The 19,557-nt window shown below is 37.2% G+C and overlaps 2 protein-coding genes across 8 annotated transcripts; both read left to right on the top strand.

The window, feature by feature from the left end:
• Positions 1-489: 489 nt before the first annotated feature.
• On the top strand, positions 490-969 carry LOC112510881 (COBRA-like protein 4). The gene has a single exon (XM_025116231.1). It carries the CDS (start codon positions 490-492, stop codon positions 967-969), a length of 480 nt encoding a protein of 159 aa, XP_024971999.1.
• Positions 970-1,975: 1,006 nt separating this feature from the next.
• On the top strand, positions 1,976-19,167 carry LOC112510775. Of its 7 annotated transcripts, XM_025116123.1 has the most exons (14): positions 1,976-2,231; positions 3,809-3,875; positions 3,998-4,739; positions 4,828-4,909; positions 5,093-5,159; positions 6,688-6,873; positions 6,974-7,034; positions 10,017-10,313; positions 10,406-10,487; positions 10,651-10,717; positions 16,567-16,752; positions 16,875-16,935; positions 17,845-18,583; positions 18,756-19,167. In XM_025116123.1, exons 3-13 carry the CDS (start codon positions 4,010-4,012, stop codon positions 18,576-18,578), a joined length of 2,553 nt encoding a protein of 850 aa, XP_024971891.1. In that variant the 5' UTR covers positions 1,976-2,231; positions 3,809-3,875; positions 3,998-4,009; the 3' UTR covers positions 18,579-18,583; positions 18,756-19,167. The 7 variants fall into 7 exon arrangements, with proteins under 7 accessions (XP_024971891.1, XP_024971886.1, XP_024971892.1 ...); XM_025116118.1 differs by having other exon boundaries at positions 1,976-2,202; positions 17,845-19,167; XM_025116124.1 differs by having other exon boundaries at positions 6,757-6,873; positions 17,845-19,167.
• Positions 19,168-19,557: the final 390 nt, after the last annotated feature.

The following is a 19,557-nucleotide window of genomic DNA, read 5'->3' as shown; positions in this document are numbered from 1 at the left end:
GGAGAATCAGAAAAGGCACACAACCACCATTAGGTAAGCTATCTCCATGCCTTCATACTCTGCACCTTTTTCTTGCCCTTTTTAATGCAGCAAAGGAGATTATTCAGTTATAGAATTCTCAAAAAAGAAGTTTTTAGAAGTCAAGAGAAATGGTTTTTGAGGCTGCTACTATTCCTGTTTTCAAGTTCAGCTTATGGGCTATTCTTCTATTCATGTTCTCTTCGAACTCAAGTATGGTAAATTAAATTAATTTGCTTGTTGGAATATTATATGATATACAGTTTGTATAAAAGCTTAATATTGTTATTTCAGTGGCATTTGATCCTCTGGATCCTTTTGGGAATATAACAATCAAATGGGATGTGATATTTTGGACGGCAGATGGTTATGTGGTGAGCTTCTTGTACTTTTTTTTTTGCATCTGCACCAAATTTTAACTTGGAAAATGATTTGACAGCAGTGTAACAAATTAATTTCTTGCAGGCGACTATGACAGTGAACAATTTCCAAATGTATAGGCATATCATGAGTCCTGGTTGGACCCTGGGATGGAATTGGGCTAAGAAAGAAGTGATTTGGTCGATGGTGGGAGCCCAAACCACTGAACAAGGAGATTGTTCTAAGTTCAAAGGAGGAAACCAACCACATTGTTGCAAGAGAAACCCTGTGGTGGTTGATTTGCTTCCTGGAGTTCCTTACAACCAACAGATCTCCAATTGTTGTAAAGGCGGTGTGGTGTCTTCGTGGGGCCAGGATCCCTCTGCTGCTGTTTCGGCTTTTCAAGTGAGTGTCGGCCTTTCGGGCACTTCCAATAAAACTGTCAAACTGCCAAAGAACTTCACTTTGCTCGCCCCAGGACCAGGCTACACTTGTGGTCCGGCAACAATTGTGCCGTCTACTGTCTATCTTACCCCTGATCGTAGACGAAAGACTCAAGCTTTAAGTAAATCTCTATCCTCCCTCTTTTAAATATTGGCTGCCTATAAATTATAAAAGACTACCAATGTAACTAGTAGTCCCTCTGTCTTAAAATAGGGGTCCATATTTCTATTTTAGTTTGTCCTGAAATAAGTGTACACTTTCAAAAGTAAATGTCTACTTCTCAATTCTACCCTTAATTTGAGATAGAAAACTTCATTACTCCCTCATTATTATTTATTAAGAGTAAAATTGTCATTTAGTTAATATAAAAGTGTAATAATTACACATTTCTAAAGCGGATTATTCAGCTAAATGACCTCGTAGTTAGTGTTTTAAATCCAGACCATCTAATAACTTTTTAGGCATTCTAGTGTTTGAAAGTGACATTCTTTTTTTAACAACAAGGTTGCCTATTTTGTAAGGCTTGGGACCCAAAATGACTATTTTTGTCATTAACCCTTAATCTAATTATATGATATGATGTCATATGTTGTACTTGAAATTGTTTTTCTACACGATAAAATAGCATCCGAACTCCATAATCATAAGAATGATAGAAAGAGAGATTCTCTATAATATGTTATATTACATCTTGAAATCCACCCCATGAATTTGCTATGTCTTAACGGGATCAAGTTTATTAATTTGAATGTGAAATGAACAGACACAATATTAAGGCACAATAAATAGGTTTATTATGAATAGCTGTCCACTTTTACACCAAAAATAAGTAAAAAACGGTCGAAATAGGTAAACATTTAGGGGGTGTTTGAGATTGTTTATTTGAAACAACTTATGTTTCTACAAAATCACTTATCAACTTATTATAAGTCAGTAAAATTTAACTTCTTCAAAAAATACTTATTATCGGTTTGACACCGGTATAAATTGTTTATCCAAATATTAAAAAATGTTTATTATTGATGTAAGTAAATCAATAAGTTGTAATGCTAATCAATGCTATTTGTGAGAAAATTGAGAAAAATAAATGAGAGAAATCGGGTATGTTTGGTATGCAAAAGGAAAGCAAACGAGAAGTGATTCCAGATGAGTGTTTGAATCCCTCGATACTTGGGCGGCGCTTCGAACTCCACTCATCAATCTCTCTCTCGTGTAGATTTTATTATCCCCACGGAGGTCAACTGCGCCGGCTTTTCCTCTTCCTTTCCACAATTTTCATTCTCTCCGACAGCCCACGACGGTGGACGCTGCTGGCTGCTCGAACGACGACGTTGAAGGACGCCAATTGCTCGATTTCTCATCAGATTTATCGTTTCTGAGGTTTGCCAATTTCTCATCAGATTTCTCAGGTGTGAATTTTGGAGTTTAAGCATTCAATTACTCAAGATTTGACGAATTATCTTTGTTTTTTTGGTTAAATTTATGAATCGAGCTGTAACATTGACATATATCAATATCAGGAAAACATATGTATAAATCTATGATCATCGAAGGCCATATGTTTCTCTTTAACTTCAGAGGCTGTTGACACTAGTTGATCTCCCTCATTCATTTATCACCGTTTATGTGCTGATGAAAATGTTAAATTCATATGATACGGGTAAGATAGATGAACAGAGATCACTGTCTTTGTGATCGGAAAGTGCCACTAAGGTAGGTTCAATAAGATGTTGGTTAGACCTACTACTATGGATGGTCTTCGCCATTGTTGGGCTTGGGTTTCTAAGATACATGTAAACAGATGATAGGAAAAGACATTACACTGCCTCATGAGCGTTATTCAGCTCCAGTTGAGACCTTTGGATGCATCTATGAGACCTTTGTAACAAGGCAACATGTCCTTGTGTCCCTTTTGCACACACATTAATGTTGAATTTACAAGATGCTCTAGGGCACATTCTAGTCTGTAAGAAAATGTCATTCTAGACTTATGGTCAATGGTTCTATGCACATCATAATATTGTGCTTTGGATTTTAAAATCAAAGTTTGCATCAGAACTGTAATTGCAAGATATGTTCTTGAATAAGAAAGAATTCAGTGAGAATATATCTCCAGTTTGTATGTAATTGTCATAACCATGCTAATATTTGTAAAGATTTCTTTTTATGAATTCTTGGTTTTTGAAGGTAATTTCTACTATTTGGTTGATGACAATGGAGTGTGAAGCTTTTCATTCTCAACTGCTACTGTATGGTCCCTAGCTGTAAGAGATGTATTAGGCATGAATTTTACCATCACATTTGGAGCAGATCGATGCCTATTGATGTGACCTGAAGGTTTTAACACACCATCTGTATTGGGTTTGGTTTCATGCTTTCTTTAAATAAGCTAGTATAGAAACCAGAAAGTCAACATTAGGTTATGGTGCATTGGCATACTTCTGCCCGTACATATATTGCTGACTTGAGTGTTGTAGCAGTTTGCAGCTTGTTGGTGAAAACGTATATATTTAATGATGTGTCCCTTTAGATGGCCTAGTCCACATTGATCAGATAATCAATGTACTTATATATGTTGTTTCTTTGAAGAAGTAAGCATAGTTCCATCAGGATGTTTTTTTTTACAAGATATTACTTTTGTTAGTGTTGGTTGTGAGTGCACATTGAAGTACGGGTGCAACTCACTGGGTCTAAAAGCTAGCCTCCTTGGCCATAATTTGTTATGGTATGTTCATGAAGTCAAGCATGTTGTGGTTGTAACTTGAAACAAGGAAGTAAAAAGGGTTCTCACTTTGTCCAATCACATTTCAGAAACAGGAATAACCTTTCTGTGAAGGATTCCTGTGCATTTGTTTCTGCACCTGCTATAAATTTCCTGGACATGTTTCTAAATTTCCTCTGGTTATGCATAGAATCTGAATTTCTTGGACAAATTAATGCAGTCATTCTTTTAGTTTCTCATTTTCTGTTGACCTTGTTGCGGCAGTTTATAACTAATAAAAGGAGTAAGAAGACATTGGTCAAAGCACAGACTTACATCTTGTATTGGACAGGTAGCGGCTTTGTAGGGGACTTCTTTTTTGTGGATGTTGATCAAGCAGCTCTAATTTTTGGGATAGTATGAATACTACAATGAATTAACATTCTAAACGTATTGCTGCTGATGTATTTGCAGGAGGCAAGAAGTATGGATTATGACTGTGCTCCTGTTAAAAGGAGAAAGATATTGACTCAGCATCTAGTGAACCATTCTGAATCAAACAAAGACCCAAATCTACTATCGCCAAATGAGAGCAGAACTACTAGTTTGGCGTGCCTAGATGAAGCACATGCAACCTTTTGTTCAGCAGACATTCCGAATGCAGAAGTGGTAGTCAAACAGAATGACACATTCATTGATGGGAATGAAAGTTTCACGGAGGACTCTGAGATTGAGCTTTCTGGCCTTGAGCAAGAAAGCAACGAGAGCAAGAATAAAATGGTGAGTGAAGGATTAAAATTGACTACCAATGAAGATAGCTCTGGTAAATCGTTTGCCACTGACTTTGCTGGAGAAAACTCTGAGCACGCTGGAGACACCAAGGCAAGTGCCAACGTGAATGTAGTGTGTGATGTTCACACCGTTGAAGGAGAAACATCTGCTGAGACATCTAGCAGGAGTCATCCGAGCACAGAATCCAAGATGGAAGTCATTCCTTCTTTAACAAAACTGGATGTAACTAAAGAAAATGCTAGTCAAGTTAGGAATGAAGATTACCTGTCTCCTCAGATTTTGGGATCTTGTGGGCATAGCGGCCATTTGCATTCTAGAAGAAAGCTTCTTGTCCTTGATGTGAATGGGTTGCTTGTTGATATTGTGGCAGACCCAGATGAAGCCTACAGAGCATCAGCAGACACAATAATAGGGTCAAAAGCAGGTCAGGATTTTGTTTTAAGAGTTATTATTTGAAATTTATTGACTATATGCTACTCATCTAATTGCTTGATTGTTGTTTGCTTTTGTAGTATTTAAGAGACCATATTGTGACGAGTTTTTACAATTTTGCTTTGAGAGATTCAATGTAGGTGTATGGACATCAAGAACAAGGTGCTCCCTTTTTTCTGCTTATGCTACTTTATTGTCTTTTCTTGGGTTCCTCGTTTCATCAGAACTGAACAATTTTTGTCACTTATTTGGAACGTATTTCATTATATTAACCCCTTACTCTATTTTTTTCTTATTCTTATGCAACTTTTCTGGTGTTATCATATGTTTGTACACTTCCTCCAGGAGAAATATTGAGCGGGTTCTTGACTTTCTCATTAAAGACTCTCAACATCAATTGCTTTTCTGTTGGGTAAGGTCATATATTCTGTACTCATGTGGCATTGTAGATGTGTTTCATCTCTACGCACCAACTTGCATTTTTTGTTCAGCTCAAGTGATTCTTATTTTGTGTAAAATGTGTATCCACTCTGTTGACATCTTGTAGTATAGATGTATGGATGTATCCAGTTATGTAGAGGAAAGCATAATTTGCGGATACATTTTGCATTCCAATAAAACGAGGAGCGATGGAGTTGAGTAAATGTAATCGTATCAGCATGATCATTTTTACTTTTTAATATTTAGTATTGTCAAATTGAGAACTCGAATTCCTGTAACTGGAGATGAATAGGTGTACCATTTGGTGATAGAACATCTTTGTGTAAAGGCAAGTTTAGTTACATTAGTTATGATATGTCATTCACCTACATACAAGGCCCAAGCCCATCATTATTGGTATTCTAGAATAATCTTCTTAGGGAGTACCGGAGTAGTATAAAAGAAGGGGGGGGGGGAGGGAGGAGGGTAGAGCCAGGTTATCGAGAAAATTAGTAAGTCTTTTGGGAGAGCTATGACCTGTAGAATTGCCAGCACCAGTTTCACCGGTGAAATTCATGAAACATGCACTTTCTTTCTCCATCATTTGTTGATTTCTCTGGTGAATTGCAATTGTTCTTTTATTGTTTGTTCGGATCAACCCGGTTCATAATATGATACTTTCTTGGGTGATCCAAGTTTTTAGAAGGGCAAGTGCTAGGAGCTATGAATGAAGAAGAACGGGAGATGGTTTAATCGGCAAACTTGCACAAAAACTAAATAAAGGGTAGTCCATATGGAGAAAACTCCAAAACGGTAACCCGAATAATTTTCTGCCATCTAGAGAACAAAACAGTCAACGTATCTTGACAAGGCCCTCTTTACAACTAGCTGAACTTGAAAGCTCGGCCTTAGTTTAAAGTCACCCACTTCATTTATCATTGCCAATCGTCTTCCCTAAGGCTAGCAAAGCATTGATTTTTGAGAGTTAATTTACTGGCCCATAGTAAATTACATGACAGTTTAGGAACATGTAACACATCTTCAATGTTAGACATGAAGAAATATATTTAAACTAATACGAACAAACAGGGTCCTAGGAAACAAACTGGAAGGTGGAGCTGTAGATATCCTTAGATTTATGGAAGACTTTTTCTATGCTCATGTGATGCCTTTTTTTCTTATAGAATGTCTTTAAAAGAAGTGTTGTATCAATAAGTGAAGCACAAGTTTTACACGCTTATAGAAGTAGCTTTGGCCAGGCCTTCACCAAGGTATTACTTACATTGGATATTTTAGTTGTTATGCTGTTGGGGAATCCCTTTTCATTCTGCTTATCAATAAACGTTTGCTAATGTTGCTTAGAGCCGGGTCTTTGTTTATTTTTTACATCTTACTATTGTTTTGCTATTTGAAATACAGCAAGTGTATTACTATGAACTTGCAAGCTGCATGTTTTTTTGCTGCTTATTATGATGATAATCATCTGTTCATTAATATGATCAAGACTGGTTTTTGTACAGGATCAATCTCATTGTACTGAGACCGGTTTTAATACTATTGAGAATAGTGACAAGCCCTTGGTTTTGAAGGAACTTAAAAGGTTATGGGAAAAGCAAGATCCCAGCCTTCCCTGGGATAGAGGAGCGTATGATGAAACAAATACACTTCTTTTGGATGATTCTCCATACAAGGCGCTGCGTAATCCCGTAAGCTGTCTATTTCTTTTCTTTCCCTTTCTTTCTGTTTATATTTTTTGTCACCAATAAAGGTATTAATTTCCTATGCACTTATTGTTTCTATTTTCAGCCATATACTGCAATCTTCCCTTATACTTACTGTTACCGCAATACCCAAGATGATGGTTTAGGTAAGTCATTGTGCCACATTTATTTCTGTTCTATTTGTAGCCTCATCTATATTACTCATAGAACGGATTATGGTACTTCATAATTGTGCATAATTAGCATCTCAATCGAATGTGACCCTTGTAAGTTATTTATCGTCTAACATGATACTTATGTCATTAAAACAATTTTTTGCTCTTCCACTTGCACACTACCCTGCTTTCTGATTAATTCCCAGATTGCATCATTTTCAACAAAGCTCTCTTGTTCATTGTCTGCTAATGGTTCAATGGGAATGCCGCTTTGTACATGGTGTTATCTTTCAATGATTCTTGCATTTCTTGTATTGAAGTTTTTTCTCATCTTCCACTATCTGTACAGCACTGCCTGGATGCACCGCCAACATTTTCTACTTATATTGACAGGTATCAGGAGAGAGATGTTTCTATTATGCAACCTTAATAAGAAGCCATCATGGCTTTTCTGTTGCAGAAAACCCCAATAACTAAATTACCAAGGGGCTTGGTTTTGGGAAACAGCTGTGAGTATATGATGATGCTGTTTTGTGGCTTCTCTGAAAAATTGGCTATGATTAGTTGAGATGAGAGTGGTTTTAGGCTGAAATTCAGCAGAGATGGTTCTGTCGTAATTAGATGTCCAGCACCACTATGTTTTTGTTCAACGTTACCTTGTAGACATTAGATAGATCATGATGGTGATCTAGAAATCAATCAAGAGAAAAGAAGTAAGGGAAGGTAATGTGGAAGTACTAGGTGAAGGGTGGATATAAAATGAATGGTGCAGACAAACGCAAGCCAATGGAGGGGAAAAACCGACAAATGAGTTTCTAGATGGACAATGTGTGACTATTTATAGTCTTCAAGTGTGTATTTTTACTGTGTGGTTGTTTCTTATCAGTTTGGTGAGCAAGTTTGTCAAGTGCCTATTGCATGGTCTATTGTTAATTGGGTATTAGATTTGCTGTAATCTTTGTATAAAATGGACTTGGTGACAACTATGGAGTCACAAATTAGTTCAGTTTGAATATTATTTATTGTAATTATAAGTGGTTTGCCTATATGTTATTGTTTGTGTATAAGAATCCCAGCAATGTCTTAAGCTTATTAGGGTTATTTTGAATTATTATATTTGGCCAAAAGTTCGCGCAGTTTACTCTTTCTGTACAGGGTTTTCACTTGATATAAATCAAATAAAACCATAAAGACTTGCTTGGTATTAGAGCCTAGGTTTTGCTTACGGCATCCTAGCCCTTGTAATTTCTGCCTCTAAAGCTATATTGGCCTCGACTATGTCTCTCATCGGTTCTCCCTTGTCCAAAGGCGGCTAAGCTCTTTCCAGTAACGTGGAAGAGGCCTGACTAGTCAGTTACCAGCCGACCGCTCTACCACTGAGCTTGACACCTCTATTATTGCATCAAACAACAATTGAATTCTGCAGCAAAGTTACTGCAGGTCCCCGCTTTCTGCCACCTTCTATAGTTGTCATAAAATGTAGGTCGTCATCAATAACATCGCTACCTAGGCTGATCGATGGCTTCTTGCATGACCCTCCTGCCATTGCAAGATGCATCCATCTCTTTGATCTCCTACCAGCTTTCCCATGCCAGGTGGCCATCGTATCCATTATGTCACCAGTTATCATCATCACACTCAATAACTTCACCAAATAGCTTGCGGGATGCCTAATATTACCATACTAGCCTAGAATTACCATAGTAGTGAAATGTTTCATGTCAGATACCTACAATGTGTCAACCTACTCCGTCCAGACAACTGGAACCCAACTCTTACAAAATGCTTCACTCAATTCAAGAATATGTGCATAAGTTATTCCCACATAGCCTAACCCCGGAGTTCAGACCATGACAAGCTTGATTGTTTCCTGAGCAGCAGGATGGTGGGCATCCGGAAAGGAGGTATCGGGTTCAACCTGAGGCAACACCACCTGCCTCTGACTCGCGGTCCTGCTTGCTCCTGTCATCAAACACTAAATGCCTCCGTCAAATCTGCTTCCACCTGCTTGCTACTGTCATAGCTTCCGGTCTCATCTTCGTCCCTTCCTCGAAGAAAAGTTCACCCAGGAACTTGTGCAACGGCTTGAAGTCCTTGAAGGTGAGGCAGTCATTCTTCGGCTGGATACAGAATTTCCAGGCCAAGCAGTACCAGGAACGGCTGACTATGATATGTTTATCCTCAAAAGGATCTCACTAGGTAGGTGTAAGGGTTATGGCGAGTCAAGCAAGTCGTGCTTCAGTAAATAAAAAAGCGAATAGAAGTGTTGAACTTCCGATCATCATAGATGGAGATGAGTTACTCGTTATTTGTATCGATTAAATCAAAGTTATGACGGAGGCGTATGGAGTTGACAGATGGAGAAAGGAGGTGGAAGGAGTTGGTGATGGAGGAATTAGTTTTATTTCTCCCAAGAAGTCATCTCTACTAAGTTTTTTGAGTAATAGGTAATTCCATTACAAACAACCATTTTTATTTCATTGTCATTCTTATTCGTATTCCTTATCATCCGAAAACCCCAATCAAGCACCCCCGAAGCTTTTGTCTATTCAGCCAGCACATATGGATTGAGAACCAGCTGGCTGATGTAGGAGGAAGCCCTTACAAGCTGTGCAAGTTTATATTATCTTTATCAATTTCGGTGTGACAAACATCTATGCTCCAACTTGGGAACTATATTATCTTAGCCTTTCTGATATCACTCAATTCTTATAAGTTTTTGCTGTATTAATGTACTTGGCCTATGAGCCTACTCTCTGTCTATATAAGAACTACTGTTGACGATATGCCACATTAATTTAAACCACAACTTTTTAGAGTGTTGAATATGAACTTCAAATTTTGATTTATTTTGTCACTCTCTAAATAGGCATTGTTTCTCCTAGTCCTTTTAAATGCATTGTAGTTGTCATTCACGTAATTTGGAGATTGCTTTCATGAGCTGATTATCATATTCTTCATTTACCATCACAGGACCTGAAGGTGACCTTCGTAATTATCTGGAAAGGTTGGCCGCATCTGAGAACATTCAAAAATTTATAGAGCAAAACCCATTTGGCCAACAACCCATTTCAAATAACGATGAATCATGGAAATTTTACCTTAAGGTCATTAGTGGCAGCTCTTCAGAAGCTGATTTGGCTGCCAAATCCTTACTCCTCCGTTCTAGAAAGAAACTTATTATTATTGATGTGAGCGGGTTGCTTGTTGATGTTGTAACACTTCCACGTGAAGGATACAGAGCAGATGCAATACAAGGGTCAAAAGCAGGTGTGAATATGTTTGTTGGAGTGATCATTTGAAATTAATTATTTGATACTACTCAACAAGTTGGTCACTCTTGAGTATTATTTCTGTTGCAGTGTATAAAAGACCGTATTGTGATGAGTTCTTGCAATTTTGCTTTAAGAGATTCAATGTAGGTATCTGGACATCAACAACAAGGTACTCTAAAATTTTCAGCTTATTGATAAGTTACTTTGGTTTTTTGGATTTTCAAGTCAATAACTCTCATCGCTTGTATCAATCGTATACTTTTGATTTTCTATTATTGTATTTTTTCCTATAATTTTTTGTGCTTATACGGATGTTTACCAACTTCGTACAGATTTAATATTGAAAGGCTTATTGACTTTCTTATGAGAGACACTCAACACAAATTGCTTTTCTGTTGGGTAAGATTATTTATTCTGTACTTCTATTGTGTTGTTTATTTTATTTCTACACGAAAATCCTATGCTGAATTGATCTTGAGTTCCTTATTTTATACAAATTTCTTAAAATCTGTCTTCACTTTGTTGAGATCTCATACTAGAATGGATGTGGATGGTTACATGGAGGAAAGCACAATTGAAGACATTTAAAAATTGTAGAAATATGGGAGGCATGGAGTTTATGTTTGCATATTTTTAGTTTGAACGTGTTCAGTGAATGCGTGGTTTGGGATAAAAATTAGGCCCCGATACTAAGCTAATTTGTATTTTACTCTTTATATTCTAAAAATTCCTCAAGCTGGAGGAGAACATATATCATTCATTTCTAACTTGACAAAGCAAAACAGATGTAGGGTCAGATGAGCTTTTGGGGGGCTACAGTATATTCAAAAACTGAAAACAAAGAAAACATAGAAAATGAAATAAAACGAGTAAAAAACATAGACTTGATCTTCAAAACTTAGAGCAAGTTCATTCCTTTTCATACCTGGATCACACTGAAAACCTAAGTAAGTTGACTAAACAAATCCAAATTAGTATCACAGACCAAGAAAGAAACAATCGTAGTAGAAAAATGCAAGTCAAAGCAAGGGGGTCCATCCGGTACAGCCTGATGAGTCCATTCACTTCTTAATTTCAACCCACAAACTAAACAGTGAACCAACTTATAGTTTATCGATAAGTCAAATGCAGGGAGTCCAACCATCCATAGCTAGCAAACTGATAACAGATCAAACCAGAGAAACATAGAGGCATGCTCCTCCTAACTAGATGGCTCCTCCGTGTGTCTCCATATGTTTATGCTTTTCCTCCTATAAAGAATATGCATTTGAAGGTGAGGCATGGCTTGTTGGAGCTACAGGAGGTGGCAACATTGGTTGTGAGGGCTTCACGAATTGGGACGGTATGTGGCAACAGCCCCCTTCTGCCCACACCCTTTTTTCCGCTGAATCCAATCCACTTCGTTTTCTCTCTTAACCCATATTTGGCTTAATCCTGACCCACTTTTAACTTTATCAAATTTTACAATACATTGTTACATATAAAATACAACTTGTATGAACTATATATTTCAGAATATAATAATTAAGACCAAAATATAAATTAACAAAAACAACATAACAAACTACAAAAGTAGTACAAATATATATATATATATATATATATATATATGATAGATATACGGAGAAGAATTTTTACGGTGGATATTAGGATACAAGTTACACTTTAGACCCACCCTGAATCTGAGTCTTGTTTCAAAATCATCCACATATCCATCTTGCACCACCTTTTGACCTCAGATCGGCCCATGTTGGGCAGGGTGAGGCGGTGCTTCATTACCATTGCTATTTAGGAATTATAACTGGACTTTCAGGGTCAACAAGGATTTTAGGCCATCACCATGTAAACAGAATCAAAATGGTGCCTACAAGTGGGTAGTGGCAACAGCTCTTTCTAAAGGTTTAGGCCATGGTTGCATTGGTTGATGATGGATCAGGTCTTGGTGAATGGTTGAGCAGTTGGTGACCCTTGTCTCAGCTACAAGTGTGTTTGAGTGTGGAGTCTGATGTGGCATAATGTTCGTTTGCCCATTCTTCTATAGGACTATAACTACATCTTGCCGAAATTGATAAGATTGACTCACTACTGTAGCCGCGGAGTACGTCATTCTTGACTAAACCACGTATAAAAATGCCTGAAGACGTGTTGTTGCCTTGCATTGCCGTGGCCGCCATCTGCCACCACCACTCAGTAGTGTCCGATCTAAAAAGATCCTAACCTTTATCTTTATCAAAATAACTCTAATTATTTTGGTGATTCAGTGAAAGGGACAGGATTTTGTGGGCAGTATTGTTTGTCTTTGTTCCAAAACCAGCAACGATACTAACTGTTTCATCATCATGGGAGACAAAGTTCTAGTTCAACAATTGACGTCCAATGAATACATAGTTTCGAGTGTAGGTATGATTAATTTTTCCGCTATTCTGAAGATTCCAGTTAAACTCAATACCACAAATTGTGCTCAATAGAGTATGTTTGTGCTAACCGACATTGAAATTTGGACAAAGATGATTATTTGAGTCACGACCTTCCAAACCCGAAGACCGGGAAGGAAAGCTCAATGATAGTGGTATTCGAATGGCTTTATAGAATGCAATGGAATCCCATGTCCTAAGCATTGCTCATAATTACTCTACCACAAAGATGCGGATGTAGTTGGAGTCTTCCTTCTTGGCCAAGGAATCATTTCTCGTACTTATTTTGTGATTGGATCTTACTTCAAAAACTAGCAGAGTGTCTCTAATCTCACCTATCAAAAGAGCTTCTAGTTTTTTCCTTGTAACTCTTATTGTTAAAGTTCAGTAGATAACCAAAGGGACATGATGACGTTCATTTCTGGGTTGTCTACCAAATATTCTAGTGCTTCTCAGTCTTGTCAGCTTCTTGGTCCTTGGTATCATCTTTCTCAAAAAATGTACTCAAGCATCTCTCAATCATAGTCCTCGACAAGTGACTTAGCACATGCAACTCCTAGTGCCAGAAGTATGGAAAAGAAGGGTATAAGAAGAAGATTGAATGTTTTTTCTGCAAGGATAATTGGCACACCAAGTATAACAATTCAAACTGTCCTTGTTCTAGCCCTAGATCTCAATTTCCTAGGCGTCCTCTTCAAGCCTAGGTAGCACAACTGAATGTATCAGGATAACTCCTGATGGAACTGTCTTCAATTTCAACATGAATCTTTTAGTTAGGTTCTATCTACTTCCCATGCTAGAAGTATAGGAAAAGAAGGGTATAAGAAGAAGATTGATTTTTTTTTCTGCAAGGTTTATGGGCACAACAAGTACAACTGTCTGAATTGTCCTCGGTTTGGCCCTAGATCTCAATTGCCTATGCGTCCTCTTCAAGCCTAGGTAGCACGACTAAATGTATCACGATAACTCCTTATGGAACTGTTTTTCAATTCCAACATGAGTCCTAGCTAGGTTCTATCTACTGCCCATGCTAGTATGGCACGATGAGGTATAACATCTATTTGTTGTTCTTCATACTCATCATCTTTGGATTATTGATTTAGGAATCATATGACTGGGAATGAGGACCTTAATATTCGATCTTAATACTAATATACCTCATAATCTAGTTCAACCTGCAAATGGATCTTCAATTCAAATAATAGGCATAAGATCCACTAGCAAACCACAAGGACTTCTTTAACGACATCAATTTTAGGGACCCAAACCATTGGAAAAACAAACTACAAGGATCCATTTTGTGAATATTTCATTTTAGGGACTCAATCTGTTAATATCACTAAAGCACAGGGAAGAAACATGTAATTTACTTTAGATTTTGTTTGTAGCAAGTTGGGCATGATTAACATTTTTGCTTCTACTTGAGGAGTGTTAGATATTGTACATTTTAGGTGATTAGAGTTTACACTATCTAGTAATCTAAAGTAGGGTTCCCATTATAGGATATCAACTTGTATATAATGGATTGTAATTCTTTCACTTGAAAGAGTACAATGAAATTCCCTGATAACTTGCACTTGCACTTGCAATAAAAGCATTAGATCTTCTTTCACCCTTCCTTGCAAATATCAATGTGTCAGTTGCGGATGACTATGATGGAGACTTACTTGAGTACATTTCTCAAACAAGATGATATGTGGATGCCAAAGATTGAGAGGTCGGATGATCGTAGAGGACGATGACCAACAAAATATTTGGAAGACAATCAAGCAATGAGAAGATAACTTGAAGCTCCTTTATTAGTTTCCATAGCCTGGTACCTAGTGAGATATGAGCCACCTTGATTGCATTTGAAGTAGGACCCAAATACGGAATAATTATGGGACAAGGATTCCTTAGCTGAAAAGGAAGAGTCCAAATGTTCCTGCATCTTTTTGTGGTCCGGTAGTTGTAGAGGATGCTTAACACTTGTGGTTCCATTGCATTCCATAAGACCATTCGGATACCCTATCATTGAGCTCCCATACCGGGAGGGTTTGGAGAATCCCGACTCAGATAATCATGTTCGTCCAAACTTTCGAGACTGGCTTGGACAAACATACTTCATTGAGCTCGATTTGTAGAGGTGGGTTTAATTGGAATCCTTCAAATAGCAAAAAAAAGTTTATTATACCCGGAATTGTAATTCACTAGACTTACAACTCTTGAATGGTAACTTTGTCGCCCATGAGACATTTATATTAAGACGGTTTGTTTAAAAAAAACTTGGATCATCATGAATGATATAATTCAAAAATATCAAATCACTCTAATGCTCCTCAACTTTGTAAACCTTGAGAAGACAAATAGGTTCATACTTCCATATTGCTTGTTGAAAGAGGGCATAAGGGTAATTTTTATAGAAGACTTTTCAAGGATCTTTTTTGCTTTGTTAAGTCAGAGACTAGAAAGAAATAACATACATTGACAATGATAACCAATGACGGCGGCAACGACTGGGGGACAATACATGGGGGTTGGATCTTGGTCAAGCCTCCGGAATATATTGGGAGGCCACGTGTGATCGGTCTTGCTAGGGCGACGGCTGGGATTCCGTCATCGGAGACGGCGGTGACTAGGGTTTTGTCACCGGAAAAAAGAGGCTCTGATACCATGTAATGTTAATCAGGTAATTTCTATATCATCCCTTAAAGAGAGAATTTCATGAATATATTTATATATGTATAGTTACATACACACACAACTTAGGAACCTATATATGGAATAATGGAAATCCTACTTTTACAAACAAGAAAGTGAAACCCTAATTTACGATATCTAACATAATTCAAGTGTGAACAATGTACAACTACATTCATGCTTTGATGTGACGGGATGATCTAAAGAGTTAGAAGAATGAAGTGAAGAAAAAATGTTACAGGCAAAAATAGATAAATGCGACAGCTTACTTTCACAACTTTTTTCAATTAAATGCTCGAACAAAAATGTTGCCACTCACATATTTATAATTTCACAATCATATCAATTACATCATTTTTCTTACAATTTTAGTCAGATTTAACTTGCATAAATGATCAATTTGGGACAGGATGACGAGGAGAAGAACAATTTGAAGGAGAGAATATTTAATCATCTCAACCATTATTGATGATTTATGTTAGGTAATTTGATTAAAATTCGATGATGCAATTGATATGATTATGATGGTATAAGTATATGATTGACAAAAAAATTGCTTGAGTATGAAATTGTGAAAAAGAAATATGAAAGTACATTGGTGTAATTACCTATTTTGCCTTGTGTATAAATTTAATATCCAATGCCAACTTTATATCATATGGTTCCAGAATCTAAATCTATGAGATGCTTGACAAAATCTTCGGATCAAACTCTGTAATTGGCATTGTCAAGTCGAGAGTAGATTTCCATATCCCTCCCGAAAAAGTTGCCTACTAATCTGATCTATCGATGCTCTCTTGCTCCCTTAACACCCAAAAACAAAAAAACAAAAACATAAAAGAAACAAATAGTGGTTTGGCTATGGTTCTCTGTAGAACTTCCTTTAAATTCATCCCCTGCATATGACTTGGTCCACACCTAGCTGTGTTTCTGCCAAAAGATTGTTGGTTCATATCAAGGTATCTTTGCAACTGCTTTATTGAGGAATGGCATTGTGATCATGCTTGTCAAGGCTTTTGCTTTTGGTTAGCAGTTTTATATCTAAGCAACTACTTATTATTTGTCTATACGAAATATAATTTGTGTATAATATTGTTTGCTATGACCTTAATCTTATGTTCTGTTAATATTGATCAAGATTGTTTTTTTTGGCAGGATCATTCTCACTGTACTGACACTGGTTTCCGTACCGTCGAGAACTCTTGCAAACCCTTAGTTTTAAAGGAACTTAAAAGGTTATGGGAAAAGCAAGATCCAAGTCTTCCGTGGAGGAAAGGAGAGTATGATGAATCAAATACACTTCTTTTAGAACATTCTCCATACAAGGCTCTGCTAAATCCCGTCAGTGATCTAACATTTTCCTAATTTAATTGTTCTTTTTTTTCTTTTTCTATGTATTTATGTTTTTGTTTTCTATAATTAAATGAATGACATCCATGCTAATTCGCTTTTTCCATTTTCAGCCACATACAGCAATCTTTCCGTATCCTTACCGTTACTGGAAGATAGATGATAATTGCTTAGGCAAGTCATCCTATCCTTTCGTCTTTCATTTTTCAGCCACATCTATATAATTACAGAAATGGTATTTCAAGATAATGCATATTATATGTTCACTTCAAATATGAACCTTGTTATCCATTTTAAAAAATTGAGTAATAATATAACAGAAATTTTACTTACACCAACACACTAACCCCCCCCCCCCCCCNTTCTCGGCAGGCCCCAAGGCCCAGGTCTGATTTCTTCTTCCCCTTCTCCCCCTCTATTATTGAATTCTTTGCAAAATCCCCCCCTCTTTGTTTCTGTTTCAAACATGTTTTGATAAGTGTGCATCAACTCTTGGTACCAAAAAGGTATATGTACTTTCAAGTCCAGATTCACCTATGAACTTTCGGTCACACCCCACCTTTTTCTCTTTTACGCTTCAATTAAGCCATGATATGACTACCTACGTGAGTGGCATCTTATGGTCACGTTTTTTTCTCTTCTTTAAGTCTCATTCCATCTTTTACTCTCAGTACACATGCTACTCCAGAATGATGCTAGAAGCTTCTGCTTGTATTGTCAGGAAAACCAGAAGATTAATTATCTAGTTTGCAACCTTATTGAGGTCTTTCATCTAGCTGAAAACCCTAATCTCTAAATTGCTATTGTGGTTTCTTATTGGGACTTAGTTATGAGTTTATGTTGCACTTGCATGTTTTAGAAAAATTGACTATATTTAGTTAGATTAGTGTAGCACCATGTTGAGTTGGCAGCAAGGATGGTTAAGCAATATGTTCCTCTTACTTTTTTTCCTTTCTTTTTTTTTTCATTTTTTCTTCAATATCGTAATAGGTGCTGAATTTTTTACATGGTCTGTGTTATTCGCTTAATTTTGACGTTTTGATTGCGCAAGCAAGTTGTCATATTCTTGATGTGTCATCACAGGACCGGAAGGCGACCTTCGTATTTATCTGGAAAGATTAGCAGCATCCGAGAATGTCCAGAAATTTGTAGAGGAAAATCCATTTGGCCAACGCCCCATTACAAAAAAAAATCTATCATGGGGATTTTACCATAAAGTTATCCGTGCCTTCTCATCTGAACCAGAAGCTGATGCTAGTTGTTTATTGGATGCCCAATGTAACAACTCATCTGAACCAGAAGCCGATACTACTACTCCATCGGTTACTCGAACCTTATCGGTACCAAAAGCCGACATTATTACTGCTTCTGCTGCTCAAGTCTTATCTGAATCAAAAGCCGACACTATTACTGCTTCTGTTCCTTTATCTGAACCAAAAGCCGACACTATTACTGCTTCTGCTGCTCAAACTTCATCTGAACCAAAAGCCGACACTATTACTGCTTCTGCTGCTCAAACTTCATCTGAACCAAAAGCCGACACTATTACTGCTTCTGCTGCTCAAACGTCATCTGAACCAAAAGCAGATATTATTTCTGCTTCTGTTGCTCAAACGTCATCTGAACCAAAAGCAGACATTATTACTGCTTCTGTTGCTCAAACCTCATCTGAGCCAAAAGCAGACATAATCACTGCTTCTGTTGCTCAAACAATATCTGAACCAGAAGCCGACTCTTTGGCTGCTACTCAGACCTTACTCGAACCATCAGTAGCCAACACTAATCTTTCTTTAAACCCTGCTAATGATGGATCCTGAGAGAAGTGAGTACATGTACCCTGATCTTAATGTCGAGTGTTTTTGTATGCTTACAAGCCGTAATTTGTCTTCATAGATTATAATAGATCATCATCTAGGTATAGATAGTTTGAACCCGTGCATTCTTTGGTGTTATTGATTCTTGTGTCCTTTCGTTATGTTATATTTTTGATCGAGGTTATGAGATGGTACTATGTGTGACACGATGAGATGGAGGATCGAGTGGTCTAGTGGTGGTGCCGCCAGCAGGTTGATCTTGTGGGTCATGGCCCTTGTGTTTCACTTCTATCAGGAATATTTGTTGGTAGTTTAGATTGACATTTCGCTTTACGCCAAGCATATAGGATGGATGGAGATATGCTTACAATTGTTCGGAAGATGAATAGCCTATATGCAAATGCTCGGTATATTAAGCGAGTTTGTAACGAGCAGATACGGTTATTATGATACGACTGTATTGGGTTTTTATAACAATGTTACTATAAGCTTGGTTAGGTTCTTATTTCTTATGATTTTGAATTTTGGCATGTATATTGCAACGTTGTCATACTTATAATGTTGGATTGTATTTTTACTGGTTCTTTTTCTACTTTTCTAGAGCCAAGTTGTATATTTGGATAATCTGGACTGGGTTGTGACGTATCTTAGATTTGTTTTATGGAGTTTTACAACACTTTGACAAATCTTCAGAGGTTTCTAAGGAGACTTGGGGTTGTTCGGTTTATTTTCTGTTAAGACATGTATGGATATAGTTGTATGTATTGATATAGTTGTCTGTATATTAACAGATAAGTTGTTCGGTTGTTGAATGTTGTTGTGTTGAGTAAACAGTCTGAATGTCAGAAATGACCATTTTACCCCCAGTTTATATTTTACTTTAATTAGACTTTTATATACTTGATACAACAGAGCCACATCCCTTACATCACACCAAACACCACCATCACCGTACGGTTCCCCTTTCCATTCAAGTAAACAC

Source organism: Cynara cardunculus (assembly GCF_001531365.2).
Source record: "Cynara cardunculus var. scolymus isolate 2C chromosome LG 4, CcrdV1, whole genome shotgun sequence".
Lineage (NCBI taxonomy): Eukaryota > Viridiplantae > Streptophyta > Magnoliopsida > Asterales > Asteraceae > Cynara > Cynara cardunculus.
This window is presented reverse-complemented; position numbering and strand designations above follow the sequence as displayed.